Raw genomic sequence first — 16023 nt, 5'->3', positions numbered from 1 at the left:
TTATTTTTAAAATTTTAATCCATCTTGGGATTTTGATTTATCATTACACCAGCCTTGTAAATGCAGTATTCAGTTTGTTTTCTTACACCCAAAGCCATTCTCAAATGCACACAAGCATAGCTTATTTTTTGTAGTTTTTCTTTTGTTTTTTTGTGAAAATGCTAGGGTTGTGTGTTCTCATAGGTTTGTTGTGTTTTGCTTATAATTATCCATCCTTCCATTTTCTTATCCACTTCTCCTCTAAGACAGGAACTAACCCCAGCCAGGGTGTCGGTGCTTCACAGGGTGCACACTATACTCTCGCACATTAGGTTTTAGTGTAGAGCAGCCATTCCTGTAACACACGTCTACCCAGGGGAAAATCCAGGTAGACAGTGGGAGGAATGTTTAAAGTCCCAGAGTGTTAGGTCAAGTTTAATCGTTGTACTAGCATGCTGCTTGCAAAAGAAAGAAGAAAGGTTTTTAGTTTTCAATTCTTATTCACACAACATAGTACACCAGATAAAGCCATAATGAGGAGTGGGAGCATGTAAGATTGCAGAGAAGCCATTTGATAGATAGATAATGCTGAAATGAAGTTCTGTGCCTAGCCATCCATTCATTATGGACAGGAGACCTGAAGAATGCAGATTCCACACAGTGACCTGAGCTGACAGTGAAACATTGATTCCTGTATGTTTGTTTCACCATAAAAAACAGTCAAATTCTCATCACTCCTTCAAGGGTCTGAATACACAAGAAGTCACAACCAGCCTCTCAGTATACAAATGACACATATTGTGCTGTATTAACTTGAAAACTGTGTGAAATCTTTTCAGCATAATTAGTGTTTGAAATGCTGGTTCAATTTTAATTTCTAGTATATCCTGGTAAAATATTGAAGTTGGAAAATATTTCCTGTCAGTAAAAAAAATGTCGCACTGCACACACCATCCCAGGTGTTAGAATAATTCACAGAAAACAGTCCATTGTCACAGAGGAATGCTTTAACATTGCATTTAGTTTTGTAGCCAGCAGCCGGTTACTGTGCCTCAAAAGTCTTTAATGGTTTCTTCCTTAAGTTTTTCCCATGTTCTTCAGTGAATATTTTTTGTTTGTGTATTTTTAAATTGCTCAAACAAAGGCTGATTTAAATGGTGGCCATCTTTCTCCCACCACCTTTCAGACTATGCCATTGACTTGTCTTATTTTGACATCACATTATGTCCACTTCTAAGTGTTTTCTAGTTTCTGACCTTTTTATTTGTTCCTTGTTTACTGAACAACAGCATAGTATAGTTTACACTACTCCGTAGTAGAGAAAATTATTTTATTAATTTTAAGGAACTGTGGCATCCTACACTTACTCTTGTGTGACAGGTACTAGAAGGAGGTCATCCAGCTTTATCTGTCCATGAGACCCTCTGGTACGAAGTCTGGAAACAACAAGGAATGATTTAAGCACATTTACATTAAGTAGAATGCCTAGTGAGGGCTGGGTGGTCTTTTGGCCTTGGAGTCCCTGCAGATATTTTTCTCTCCAGCTTAACTGAAGTGTTTGTTTTTTCAGTCCTCCCAGTCATCTGATCTTTTCATATTCATCTGTAGAGACCTACACTAACATATTGTATATAAGGATGGTACTTTTTCTTATGTCTATGTTATAGAAGCTCGTATGAATTTATTTGGTTGCTTATTCATTATTTTTTGTTGTAACTATCTCTTTGACATCTCCTAAAGTACTTTGAGCTACATTCTTTATATGAAAATGTGCTATAGAAATGTTATGATGTCTTTATTGCAAAGGAGTATCTTTTTTTGTTTTTCTCCAATGTTACATTTTTCTTAGACATTGAGGCTACATCTATGCTACTACATTTTTGTTTAAAAACACAGCTTTTAGTCTGTTTTTCGCCTTCTCCCCACACTCCCTCTGTGTGTTTAACCCTTAAAAATGGAGCCTTTTGAAAATGCTTTTCAGAACCTTATATTTCTAAAAATGCTGTGACTATGTGGATGCCAAAAAAGGGTGTTGTTTCGAAAATGCAGCCTAATCGCCTTTTGATTGGTTTGTGTGCATATCGCAGCCTTCCCTGATATGATCCTGCTCATTACAATGTCTCATTCCCTGACTGGCCACCCTTCATGGAAGAAAACCACATTCCATGTAGCGATCACAGAGGAGTTGCTGCTGCTGTGTTGCTTACTTCTCTGCATCTTAGTTGCGTTTTGGACTGTTTGAATGCTGCGTACATAATTATACAAAAGGCAAATAATTTAACGGTCACTACAGTTTTATGATAAATCAATTTCAGTCCCTATCTGATTATGTACTGTAAATATGGCCAGCGATTGGTAGTTTTCCGAAGTAATGGTTGTAAAATTTTAACAGCCCTGAATTAAACATTTATAATTTGTTTATTGGCAACCCTTATTGAGCTATTTTGAAAAGATTTTTTTTTTTTTTTTTTTAAGTAATGGAAGTAGAAAAAAAATACATACTTGAGTCTGAATTTTGCTCCTGGGTTAGTTTCTGCAGTGTGCCTGATGTGTCCTTGATTGGCCCTTGATCCCTCAAAACCCTTAACTAAACAAGATGTGTTTCTCAAAGAAGAAAAAAAAAATCTATTCAGGGAAAATGGCGTGTCTGCAGGTGTCTAAGCTGTGGCTTGTCTTTTCTCTTCCCTCAGGTTTCGATAAAGTCACCAGCATGGAAATATGTGACACATCTGGTATGTAGCCTTACTAGAAACAGTGGTTCTGTGGTCATACACTGTTGGCACATGATCATGGTAGTCACAATTGTAAAGTCAGGCCTGTGGGCACATTGACTGTTGCTTTATGTTTTAACACCAAAGATTAAATGACTTTTTTTTTTCAGTAGATGTTAATTCAGAGGTAGCGTAGCTAACTGTAGTTTGCAAGATTCATTACTTTTGATTTGCTTTTTTCAAGAAAAAAAATTCTCCTCATGGTGTGCATTTAGTTGTTTCTGAACATTACAACGTTAGAAACATTTACCTGAAAGGAGGCCATTCAGCCCAGCAAAGCTCATCAGTGCTGTCCACTTAACTCCTCTTAAATAACATCAAGTGGAATTTTAAAGGTCCTTCATGTCCTACTGCCTATGATCTGCCTCCTCGTGGTTTGTGTGTGTCTCACTGTTAGTTCTAACGTTTAATATTTGTACACAATCTTCTTTCAACTTAATAAACTATCTTAATTGATACTGAATTTCAGTGTGGAACTGTGGCAATTATTCATTTGAAAATCTTGCTCAGTTTAATTAAGTATGGGAAATCTTGCTGCTTTTTCTAGGCAATTAAAAAAACACTTTAGTTTTTGTCAGTTTTATCCCATTACAGTGTCATTTCAGAATTCACAAACTTTCCACTCCAATATTAATTTTTATTTCCAACTGGTTTTTCAAATCACTGCATCTCTGAAATATGACCGTGCTTTCAGAAAACGTTCAGGCACCTGAATGCTTTCTAAAGGCACTCTGTGTGGTTTCTTTTTATATTCTTTTTAGGTTATTATTACCACGCTTGTTTTAAGTTCAGCTGTTTGTTGTCTGGTACAAATTGATATTTAACCCACTTCCTATTGTCCAAATAACTTGAAATTTTGCACACTTACTCAATTCCAATGGCAATACATGAATCTATCACCAGTTTAAATAATTGATCAATTAATCCATGTTAATTGAGAAATGAAATTTTCTCATGAAGAATAGTTAACGATTTCACCAATAGATGGCGCTCGTAATGGATAGAAATATTAAAGGAAGTGTTAAAATATTGATTACAAAGTTATACTAAAACAAACCCAAGACTAAAACGTTGAAAATAATATATATATAAAAAAAATACTTTTTAAAAGCCACGCTTATATTAAGTTAAAGTTTACTAAAAAGTTTAAAAAAAAAAAAAAGTCTCTCATACATCACTCGTAAAATAAAAGATGGGCGCTTTTCATCAAACAACATTCAAAAAACACTTCTTAAAATCTAGCAAAAGCACCCACCTTTTATTTTGCGAGTGATGTATGAGAGACTTATTTTTTTCTTTTTAGTACACTTTTTAACTTAATGTAAGTGTGGTTTTTAAAAAAGTTATTTTTTATATATATTTTAATATTTAAAAAACGATGTGTAGAACAAGGGGTTTCTGTAATAAAATGTTATTATCTGTAATATGGCATTGTAATGAAATTCTGATGTCAAAATAAAAAATAGTGAAAATTGAGTCATGTTTGAAACTCCTGCCATATGCAGTGGCATTTCCTGCTGTATTTTGAACATTGTTCATTTTGATGTTGGGATGCTGGGCAAGTGGGCATTGTGTGGAGAGCAGAGCAGTGCATTCTGGTATCAGCATGGCAGCCTTTTCCTCGACTCGTCTCTGTTCTGTTCAGCTTACAGCATTGGAAATTCCTTTTTGTATAACTCGTATGGGCAGTATTAATACAGGCACACGTGCACACAAAGTATGTATTTGAGTGTTAAATTTTGCATACTCAAGTAATATTAATCCAAATAGTCTTTCAAATATTTTAGACTTCCCTAACGGTTTTTCCCAATGGAGTTTGCACTACATCCAGATACACAAATTTTCAAACGACATAAACTGTGTTCCTTTTTATTGAGATGATATTTAAACATTTTTTTCCTTTGTGGTGAAGATTTTTTAGTGGCGTGTCCAGCAATTAATTTGTTTATTTAATTACTCTGGAGTCATTAACAGTATGTGGCAGGTTAGTCAGGCTTACCGCCATTGTTCAGAATGTCTCAAGTTGTAACTGCTTGTGATGTAGAGGCTGTTTTGTGTACAGTCGATGAAGTGCTTAATTCATTTGACAAAGCAGCATTCATGCAACGATGTAGCAGGGAACCTGGTAATAGATTTAGATTTTTTGTTTTTGGTTTATGGTTCTCGTGCTGTCACTTTTTCAACCTCTTAAAAATATTTGCTGCTAAGATGATTACTGTAAACTCCTGTTCTCCAGAAATTGGCAAGGCATAGTAGTTTTAAAGAAATGCCTGAATGATTTGTAATTACGGAAGCTTGCCGTTAATGTTCTGAGTGTAGTATGTAATAATTTTGTGCAGTGGAGGGCTTCTTTTGACTGATTTGTTTTTAGGTTTGAACACACATAACGCTACTTTTAATTATGTAATCCTTTATCTTGAAACGCTAGTGATAGTCTTTAGAAAAAAAAAAAAAGTGACCGAGGTTTGAGGTGTCAGACCTGCGAGTAGATTCTTTATTAGTGTCATTTTGTTTAATTTACCTTTCTTTAGCACCTTTGGAAAATGGTGAAGCAGAAATGACACAAGAAGAGTCATGGGAACAAAAAGAGGAGCCAAATGAGGCAGAACCAGGAGGCGGCCCCGCAGGAGACAGGGGGCCTGTGGAAGAAGCAGCACAAGAAATGATGGAGGAGGAGGAAGAGGTTTCTGCACCCAAAGTAGCCATTGCACCACCAGATGCTCCTAAAAAGGAACACGTGAATGTAGTGTTCATTGGGCATGTTGGTAAGTAATGTGATGAGCAAGCAACATAATGCTTTGTTGAGCCATATGCATTTTTAAACTTTTTTAAAGACTGATTAAGAAATTAAAGATGTGTTTATCTAGTTTTAGAAAAAGTGCAGTTCACTCCCCTACTCTTTACTTAGAAAGTTTGTTAGGAAAGCTAATCTTCTTTTAATTCTTTGTCCATTGATTTCATAATCGCAAAACTGCATTTGTTACAGTGTGTACAGCAATGAATTTGAGAAACTGGAATTCAACTAACAGACGCTTTTCAAGTATTTAGAATATCTCCTTTAAATTAGTACACAGACTCTACATGACCCCTAGAAGACAATTCACCGTGGGCTGACCTCCAATCACTTCTGCTTTCTATGTCTAATGCCCCACTGTTGCTGCCCTTTGGCATACAGTGGCTACTGTTATGTCTTCCATCTTCTCAATAGATATACCTCTTCAGATTTTTTTTATTACTACACCATACCTCCTATTACTCAATTATATTCAACAAAAGCAATTTTCACTTGGAACAGTCGCTGCCAAATCAGCTCTGGCCTCCTGTTGGAAATCACAAGATTCTCTTTCTGTTATGCATGGAAGGAATATTTCTTTAATCGCAACTGATTAGAACTGATTTGAGTAGGGGGGCATCTAGGACCAGCATTAATAAATGGCAACAATTGGCATATATAGTACAGCATTATATATCTGGTCATCCATTTCAGGGGGAGGGGAGAGATGAGTCTCATGGGTTGTGGGGTCTCTTGGGCCAGTGGTGCCTCTTCTCTTCTCCTTGGTCAGGTACGATGCATTGTTCCTCATACAAATATGGGAATAAGGTACTTTAGGGGAAAAAAAATAGGGTGGAGGTGGTAGGGCATCAGAAAGTTAATTTAATCATCCTTCTTACATTTTCTCATAAATATTATTTGGATAATTGTTATTGTATAGTTGTATTTAATTGGATTTCAATAGACACTTGATCACAAAAAGGCACTTTAAAAGTATTTTTTAGGTTACTTTTTAATAATGCGTTTACCTAATATTCATCCATGCACTCATCCTATTCCAGAACCCTGTTAATCCACTTAAAGATTATGGGGATGCTGTAACCTCTCCTGGTAATATGAGAAAGGCAGAAATCCACCGTAGACAGGATGTCTGCATATGTGTTTATGTATACGTATATAAAATTTGTGCAATTTTTATTTTTTGTTTTTAGTTTCAAAACTTCAGTACAATTTTAGTACATTTGTGTAAAAGTTATGGTACAATGAAAGGAGGCTGTGTAGCCAGCTGTGACAGGTTTTGAGGTAGACTGGGTTTTAAATATGGCCTGGTAAATGTCCACTTGAAGCACATCAGTCCAGTGTTGCTAAAGCTGTTGAAAGCATCTGAAATTCCCACTGACGAGGTGTGCAGCAGCTTCATCTCAGTTCATGTTAGATAGACTCGGATTCACAATATCAGGACAATGAAAGTGCTAGGTTTTCCTGCATTCCTTACAAACTGTATCTGTTTCCACTTCCTTAGGGAAGTTTCACAATTGTACATCAGAATTTCACTTTGCTTCATTACGGTGCCATTAAATAATCGCATCTCATCTATATACAGTATATATATAATTGACTAATTCCATATGGCAAGCAAGACAGCCACGCCTGCCAACTCACAGAGCCCCGCCCACCAACAATTCACTAAACAGCCGACCATGGCGCGAAAGCAGTTGCCAAGAATGTGTTCATTAATCAAGAACGAAAGTCGGAGGTTCGAAGAAGATCACATACCGTCGTAGTTCCAACCATACACAATGCCGACTGGCGATCCAGCGGTGTTATTTCCATGACCCGCCGGGTAACCAAAGTCTTTGGGTTCTGGGGGGAGTATGGTTGCAAAGCTGAAACTGAAAAGAATTGACGGAAGGGCACCACCAGGTGTGGAGCCTGTGGCTTAATTTGACTCAACACGGGAAACCTCACCCGGCCCGAACGTGACTCACAGGTGCATGCGACTGAGGCGGTGTGTGGAAAATGAACAGTCAACGTGACTCACAAGTGCATGTGGACTGTACACAGACGAAAGCAATTCAGGTGAGGAGTTGGGGGCGGACAAATGAGCAGGCAGTGCATACTGAACGATGACTAAGAGATGACTTAAGAGATCGGCAGACTAGAATGGCGGGGGCAGAATGGGCATCGAGACGATCAAACTTGCCTATCTAGAGGATGTAAATGTCCTAACACGGGTTCTGTAGGTGAACCTGCGGAAGGATCGTTGCCGGTTATGCCGACCCATCGTTGGATGGTTAGGACCCGAAACCTCTCGGGCCCGCTTCCCCGCCCTCTCTCCAGAGTTCCATCTTTGCATTCACTTACAGTCGTATCCTCAAACCCACCCCATTTGGACAACTGTGTCTTTCAGGAAGTGTTCACCCATCAATACATAATTATGCGGCGTATGCTACGCCGCTGGTTGGCTAGTTCCTATATATATTCTGACGTTTAGTATCAGTGTTCTCATCCCCTTTTTTATTTTAAAAACAAACAAATGAAAGCCTTTTACCTTTGACATTACAGCTTTTTTGAACTTGCTTCCATCATCCCCTACACTGGAGAGTTCCTTATCAAGCGCGTGTTAAATGTACATCCCACACAGCCATTCACTATTCTTTTTCCACATCTTCTGCTTAAACAACATTATTGCTTGATCACACTTTCCTTTGTAAAACTGAAATGCGCATTTTCCCTTTTCAGTCTATTTAAATGTGTAATGTGCTTTTCCATGTCAAGTGAGGTGTACAGTTTGACCCACAGATAGATAGATCTGTCTGTCTGTCATTTTTTAAAACACAAGAACTTAGTCTTTTCTGCTTGTTTCAGCTAACATCCCATGTGTTCTCCTCATTTATAAGCTTCATGCACTTGTCACAGGTGTTCTTATATCCTTTCACTGTCGACCATCATGTTCCCTTTGACATTTTCAAGCAGTTCACACCTGCTTCCTTCTGTTTTTTTTTTATCACATGGACCTTACACCAAATTGCCTCTCATTTTGCTGCCTTTATTGTGTTCATATAGAAGATGCATCTAAATAGGAAAATCCAGTGCAACTAATTATTTAATAACAAATACATAAAGGATACAGTGCTTCGTGTGTCCATTTGACCAAACCTTACCGTAGGTCCCATCATGCACAACCTGAACATTAAGTGTTGTAAAGTCTTAGACCTTTAATAGAGCTTTGATTATCACTTTACAATTTTTTTTCATAAGTTTTACTTCCTGAAAACGTTTTGTTGCTTATGATAAACCATTACCGGCCCAACAAAAAAACCATTTCAGATTGACTTTACCTCATAGGAATCTGGAGAAACATGAAATGAACTTTGATTGAATTTAGGGTGTTAAATCACTTACTGATGCAAACACATTGTATTAGTTAAATACATCAGAAAATGTTTTGCAGCTTATTTTTGTTTCAACTCTGCATCTCGCGCTTCTCTGTTCAGTGTCCCAACAGTAGTCTGCCAGCAGTGATAGATTCCACTTGCCCTGATGCAGGTTTTCCATTTCTGCAGTGTCCTGGTGAAATCTTTCACCATGTTCATCATTGACCACTCCAAGATTAGCAGGGAAGAAGTCCCAAGTGTGAATGCAGAAAGTGGATCTTTAGCAACTTGTTGCATTTCATGGTTTGATCTCCTTAAAGCATGTTGTCAAACAGCAGGGCTTAGTTTGGTAACATGTGGTCGACAACGCCTACCATGCAATTTCTGCCGACCCTTACTATCAGATCATTGAACTGCTTATTATTGATGACGTGTCTGATTTGTGCACCAACAAAAATGCCTTTGTTAATCTTGCAATCAATTATTCATAGAGACATCTGTCTCAGTTATCAAAATTCTACACCTTCTCTGTTCATATCTTTCACATAGTTTATTAGTCTGTTTTATATGAAGAGGAGGCAAAAAATCTTTGTTGAATTGACAAATGGTTTATGTGCCACGCTTGTCTGCCCTTCTGCAACCAGTTTGTTTTAATGTATTTAGACCATTTAGCACATCTGTCCCATTCATAGTACAGTGGTACCTCTGGTCATGACCATAATTCGTTCCGAAACTCTGGACGGGACCCGAACGTAATTTCCTCATAAAATTGTATGTAAATATAATTAATCCGTTCCAGACCGTACGAACTGTATGTAAATATATTTTTTTAAGCACAAAAATAGTTAATTATACTATAGAATGCACCGTGTAATAGTAAACTAAATGTAAAAACATTGAATAACACTGAGAAAACATAGAAAACTAACATTATAAGAGTTCGCGCTTGACCCTTGCGAACTGCTCGCTGTAAACACTTTTTTTATGAGTTTTAAGAACAGGGAGAAAAAAATTAAATGCCACTTCTCTTGCACAACTTTTCACACCATCCTCTACTGGCTTTAAATTCCTCACCTTGGCCACTTGCAGAAGGATTTTTTTTTTCATCAAATCGCCATGAATCTTCCTGGATTTCTCGCATATGATCGCCTCGCTTATGCTATCCCCTGCAAGATGCTTCTCATTCAACCACACTAGCAACAGTTTTTCCACCTCTTCCAGCACTTGAGGCCTCTGCTTGGTTAACACTGTAACTCATTTTGCAACACCAGCTGCTTTGTTAGGCATAGGGAAACTGACCACCAGTGTTTTTGTTCGCTGCCAGAGCGTGTGGTCGTGAACAGATCCAAATATTTTGGCAAACTTTTTGATCATAACCAAATTTGTACGTGTTTCAGAAACATTCGTGACCAGAGGTTCTGCTGTACTGTCACAACTTGTAGATTACCGGAGATGTTCCAGTTGTAATTGTACTGAATGTGTATACTTACAATATGAAAGGAAATCACAGAGATAAGTGATTGCAATAAACTGTGATAGAAAATGTAAAGGTGATTTTTGTGCTCAGTTGGCCAGAAACCATGTAATACACACAAAGGTGCTCAGGAAGCAAAATCTTTGTAGTCCAGTGTTCCACTTGATTCGATTTTATTCAATTTGCTCTTCTAAGCTTACTTCTACTTATGAGCCCTACCTACAACAAAATAATTAAAAATGCAATATAAAGAAAAGAATGTGATGACACGTCTACTCCAAGGCAGGCTACATGCCACTACAGAAACTGAGGAGAGAAAGAAAATAGAGAAGACTTCACAGAGATTAAACAAAAGCAATTATTACATTTATAAAGCAAAATCGTATCGTATAGCAATGTAAAATAAGCTGTGTGCCCCAGCTGTATCAGGAGTTTGCTAAATTAAACTGAGGTGTCAGCCCTCATTTAATCTCGGAGGAAAATGGGCTTCTCTAAAGTTTTCATATGTAATATTACATCATTATAAGTGAGGTCTGCTTTTGTTACATTATCCCCAACTTTATCATTAAATGTCTGAAATATTTAATTTTCCTTTTTTAGATGCTGGAAAATCAACAATTGGAGGACAGATCATGTAAGTACAAGTACACTTTATTAAGCAGAATTTCAAATTGCCAGTATTAGCTGGCTGAGAGTGTTATGCACTTTGTAGATACCGAACTTCAAATGCTTTATGGTCCACTTCAGCTGTTGGTTGACATTTTCTACAAAAGTAGCTGTACAATTCCTAATCATTGTTTTAATCAGTACCACTGGCAAGTTAAAAACTACCATTTCTGTTCTGTGTGGAATTTTCCATTCTGCAGACTGATTTTTTTTTTTTTTAAACAAAAATAACATCTGGCACTTGTTTCTAAGAAAAGTATGCAAGTGAGTGTTTGGATTTTCTAATTTTATTAAATAGTGACATTTACCAAAAATAAACCCTCTTGACATTCTTACATTAGCACAGCAACGTGAGAGGTATTTCATCAGCTAACCCAAGGAGGTATTTCAGACTAACCTTTAGGAAAACAGGTGACTTTGAAAAATCTACTAAAGACACATAAGCTAGAAGAACATAAACTTGATGCACTTCCAAAGTAAAGGCCAAATGTTACAAAAATAAAGACTTGCTAAGTTTTGCCCTTGTGTTTTGTGTCTCTCCACTGTGTGCGCTCCACAAGTGATTACTTGATTTTCTGAGATGATTATAAGGGTAAACATTCACACACTGCAGCATTATAGACCAGGTCATCTTTTCTTCTCACACAATGCTTGATTATTTTTTATATGTACTTTAATATCGGACTAATTAGTAAATCATGGATCAAATAATCAGTACACCTGAAAAGTAGCATTAAATCTGAATTAAATATTGTTAAAAAGTTAATAAAAAAAAATGAACCCCATATAACTGCTTGGCACATTTTAATAAAAATTTACCTAACTTAAATTTTGTAATTTCTACATTAACCCCCAAAACACACAAAATGAGACATAACAGCTCATGTAATTAGGCTAGAAGTTCACTTAAAAGCAGAAGTTTGTTGGAACAAAAACCTGCAGCCATAGGGGGTCCTAAGGACTGAGTTTGATTATCATCTGCAAGAAAGTCAAGCAGGGTGTTCTGTGGTTGTGTCTTAGAAGAACGTTCTTACTGATAAGGCCACATGAAAAAGGTCTAATAAAGATAACTAGGTCAGCTCAGGGACCAGCTGGTACTTGTGCATGGACGACACTTTGAGAACCACTGTGCCAGTGTATCTGAGGTACTATTTGAGAATTTATCTTTTACAATCCAACAAAACATGGGTGTGCTGTCTATCCATTGCTGAACACACTTCATGCATTTAATCTTGACAATTTAGATCAGAAATTGTATAAGAAATTATGCATGGCTTGCTGTTACCTTAATGGAAATAAATTAACAGGGCTAATCTATGTGATTGCTAGACACATTCAGTGTGACCTAGTTTTATATTATGGAAGACCAGCCATATGACATAAATTTATATGAGGGAGCTGATGCCCGATTAGTTCATTATAAACATTAAACGAATAGGCTTGTGTCCTTTTAAGATGAATCTCCAGGTAAAGTGGCCCTGTCTCAAAAATATAATCCATAGTTTTGAAATGTTTCTTTTAAGAACCTTTAATCGTTTTAAGGGACCTACACTACATGTTTAAAGTCAAAAGGCTGTGGTGGAAGAGAATGTGCACCCCATCTATACAGAAAGCCCCTTGACCCAGGACTGGCCTGTTGTGACAGCGTCGTGTGAATGAATATAATGCTACTTGCTGCTTTATCTTGACACTATTTTAAATTCAGATATGTTGTCTTACCAGTTGTTTCTGTCATTTATTCTTAGAATTTGCTGTTTCAGTTTGAAAGCATAAACTGTAATGTGTAGCACAGATAAAAAGAGACATTTTTAAAATAATATATTGTACATATAGCATAGCACACTGTCCTGAGGCAATGATTTTTTTTTTTGTAGGTATCTTACAGGAATGGTAGACAAACGAACCCTGGAAAAATACGAAAGAGAAGCAAAAGAGAAGAACAGAGAAACCTGGTAAGAATTTTTCCTTTAATCTATGAAGAAAAAACAACAATGTAAATGGGACTTATGAGAGAGTGAATCATGTTTTTTTCTTGGTTTTACTAATATCAAAGCATATGTTATCTCTGATGAAATAAACCAAACTGTAAACTTGATTCAAAGTTTTATTACAAGTAAGATAAAAATGAATTCTAATTTTGTAAGAGTATTGTTGTTTAGAGTGTAGAATTGTAGTTATAGTAGTTGCGATATTGTCGCATGTGCAGAGTTTCTTCTTCTTACTTGCATGTCCAGTTATATGCAACACACTGACATCATAATAAGAATTTATTAAAATACATAACTGCATCTTCTGTAACAGCACTGAGGTTTAGCTGATTTATTTGTTCCAATGAACCCTGTCACATTTTCTAACATTTTCGGCACCAATGGTAACAGTCAGCATGGCTTAGAGGTGCATAGCAGCGAATGTGTTGGTAGGGGTATGTGACACATTATTATTAAAATCCTTCTAAGTTGCCCTCGGTAAACAAATTTCAGTTCATAAATGTAACCTCGAACCCCTCAAGTGCTGCACTTGTTCGCTAAAAAGATCTTAGGGTTCATTTTTACCCATTGCTCAAGGGCTAAATGGGCCTTAAAATCTTTGGTCAATGTCAAATTCAGAATCCTTTTTATGTGTATATAATACAGTATGATTCTTACTTCCATGTCTTCCATTAGCTAGTGTTGGTAGTGTAATCAATTAATTTCAGTTTATAATGTGCTTTACACCGAGTGTAAGTGCAGAGTGCTACATCAAGTTCTCGGGCAAAATTTAAGTACAAAGTTAAATTACATAATGAATACATAATGACACAAAGTAGTCTGAAATGATTAATATAATTGGAACCAAGCACTATCTGTTCATTAATGGTTGAACTACTGTATGGCTAGTTGACATCAGAGGAGAAGAAAGCAAAAACGTCATTCAGTAGCATCCCTAGAGAAAATGAACCTACCGAGGATCCATGGTCCATTGTATCAGAGAAAGTCAAAGTCAGATGCTAAGGTTCTCAAGACCTTGAAACTGGCTATGAATACTGCATCAGACAAGAGACAGAAGAAATACTGGTATATACCATATCTGTTCATGTAGTTATCAGTACAAGTGGCTATTGCATACACTTATGAGTTCAGGATAACAACTGTCCATTAATCTATCAAATGGTGTGAGTGCTAATGATGCTGAACAGAGGGGACAGAAAATGTTCTGTGTAATAATACTGATTACTTTTTAAGGCTGTGTGTGAAATGTAGAATATGCCGTGGACAGGTAGGATTGGTCAGATCCATTTAAGGTCTTTCCACGAGATACTGTACAACTGTAGAGTCATTTGTTCCAGTAATATGAACTGTGATTACACTACAAATACTGGTCTTGCCCCAAAGCTAATGCAGACATTAATTTAGAATAATAGATTTTACACCAGAATTAAGTGTTCCTCTAAATAATTACCACTTATCCATATTAGACTGAAGAATTAGTGTTTGGTCTATTTCAGTGTAAAAGCTCTGCTGAATCATGGCACTGCATACTTTTCTGCCTCTCCATTTGTTAAAGATTTCATACCTTAAGATGTTCGTTAGTTGTGAAAGCATAATATTGTAACAATTCATTTCTGTCACATCCGTAAACTTTTTAGCACCATGTATTAATGGTACATTTATCTCATTCATTATTTATGGTCAAAGTGACCCTATAGACTCATTTAGTTGAGTTAGACACCGATCCTTTAAAAACACATCTGATGAAGTGATGAAATGACTGACGCCTTAGCTAACTAACTAAGTGAAGTTGATACACTGAGTGTTCCCCTGGAGTGTTCACCTCGTAGACATGTTGTGGGTATGGGTAAATCCATATGTGGATTGGTAACCTCATGTTTAAAGGTTTGGGCAAATGATATTAATGCATGTTAAGGGAGTGTATTAAGTAAAGGGTCTGTGTTTGTTTAAAGTCAGCACCATTTCATGGGCCATGTTCACCTTAGAGGGTAGCAGTAGTGTGCACGGCATTTAAACTGTGTTTGAATAAAGTGACAGCAGTGCTCATGAGCACACTTGGGGTACTGTCGATACTGACAACAGTTGCTCACACTCTTAATCACAGACTAGTTAGCCAAGTGGATTTTTTTAAAATATGTAGGAAAGTTTAAATTATTATATTAATCATTATTGAAATACTGACAAAAGTAGTAAAGGTGCATTATGCTTACTGAAATCTGAGCTGTATCCTTATATTTGTAGGTACTTGTCCTGGGCTTTGGATACAAACCAGGAGGAAAGGGACAAGGGCAAAACAGTAGAGGTGGGAAGAGCATATTTTGAAACGGAAAAGAAGCACTTTACCATTCTGGATGCTCCTGGTCACAAAAGCTTTGTTCCGAACATGATTGGTGGCGCATCACAAGCTGACCTAGCAGTATTGGTGAGTATGTGCTTTGTGACTTGACACCACTTGAAACTTTATTTTGCCTTTAGTAAGACTTTTCTGTGGACCTTTTCCATGCACTATTTGAACTCAATTGCAAGTAAAGGCATGAAAAAACTCTAAAACCTAATGACTTATGTAAATTTTAAATGGCAAACATTTTTTTTTTTTTATAAAGTCGGAGGGCAGGGTGGGGGAAATAAGGATGTGTGTAGTACTCTGACAGGTTCTACAGAAATGGGTATTAAACTATAGGACTATGGTAGCGCTGCTGCCTCGCAGTAAGGAGACCTGGGTTCGCTTCCCGGGTCCTCCCTGCGTGGAGTTTGTATGTTCTCCCCGTGTCCGCATGGGTTTCCTCCGGGTGCTCCGGTTTCCCCCCACAGTCCAAAGAAATGCAGGTTAGGTGGATTGGTGATCCTAAATTGTCCCTAGTGTGTGCCCTGCGGTGGGCTGGCGCCCTGCCTGGGATTTGTTCCTGCCTTGTGCCCTGTGTTGGCTGGGATTGGCTCCTGCAGACCCCCGTGACCCTGTGTTAGGATATAGCGGGTTGGGTAATGACTGACTGAC

General features: G+C 37.2%; 1 protein-coding gene across 2 annotated transcripts in view; it reads left to right on the top strand.

Annotated features, from left to right (window-relative positions):
* LOC114661021 (eukaryotic peptide chain release factor GTP-binding subunit ERF3A) overlaps positions 1-16023 on the top strand; it is a 67167-nt gene that overhangs the window by 26132 nt on the left and 25012 nt on the right. The window contains exons 3-7 of one of the 2 annotated variants that reach the window (XM_028814107.2): positions 2670-2711; positions 5282-5515; positions 10975-11008; positions 12915-12992; positions 15270-15450. In XM_028814107.2, the coding sequence (XP_028669940.1) occupies positions 2670-2711; positions 5282-5515; positions 10975-11008; positions 12915-12992; positions 15270-15450 (569 nt within the window). The remainder of the gene's footprint in view (positions 1-2669; positions 2712-5281; positions 5516-10974; positions 11009-12914; positions 12993-15269; positions 15451-16023) is intronic. The other variant, XM_028814108.2, reaches the window with a different exon arrangement.

The sequence above is a fragment of the Erpetoichthys calabaricus genome, chromosome 11 (genome assembly GCF_900747795.2).
Source record: "Erpetoichthys calabaricus chromosome 11, fErpCal1.3, whole genome shotgun sequence".
NCBI lineage: Eukaryota > Metazoa > Chordata > Cladistia > Polypteriformes > Polypteridae > Erpetoichthys > Erpetoichthys calabaricus.
The sequence above is the reverse complement of the archived record's forward strand: the minus strand, read 5'-3'. Positions and strand labels throughout refer to the sequence as shown.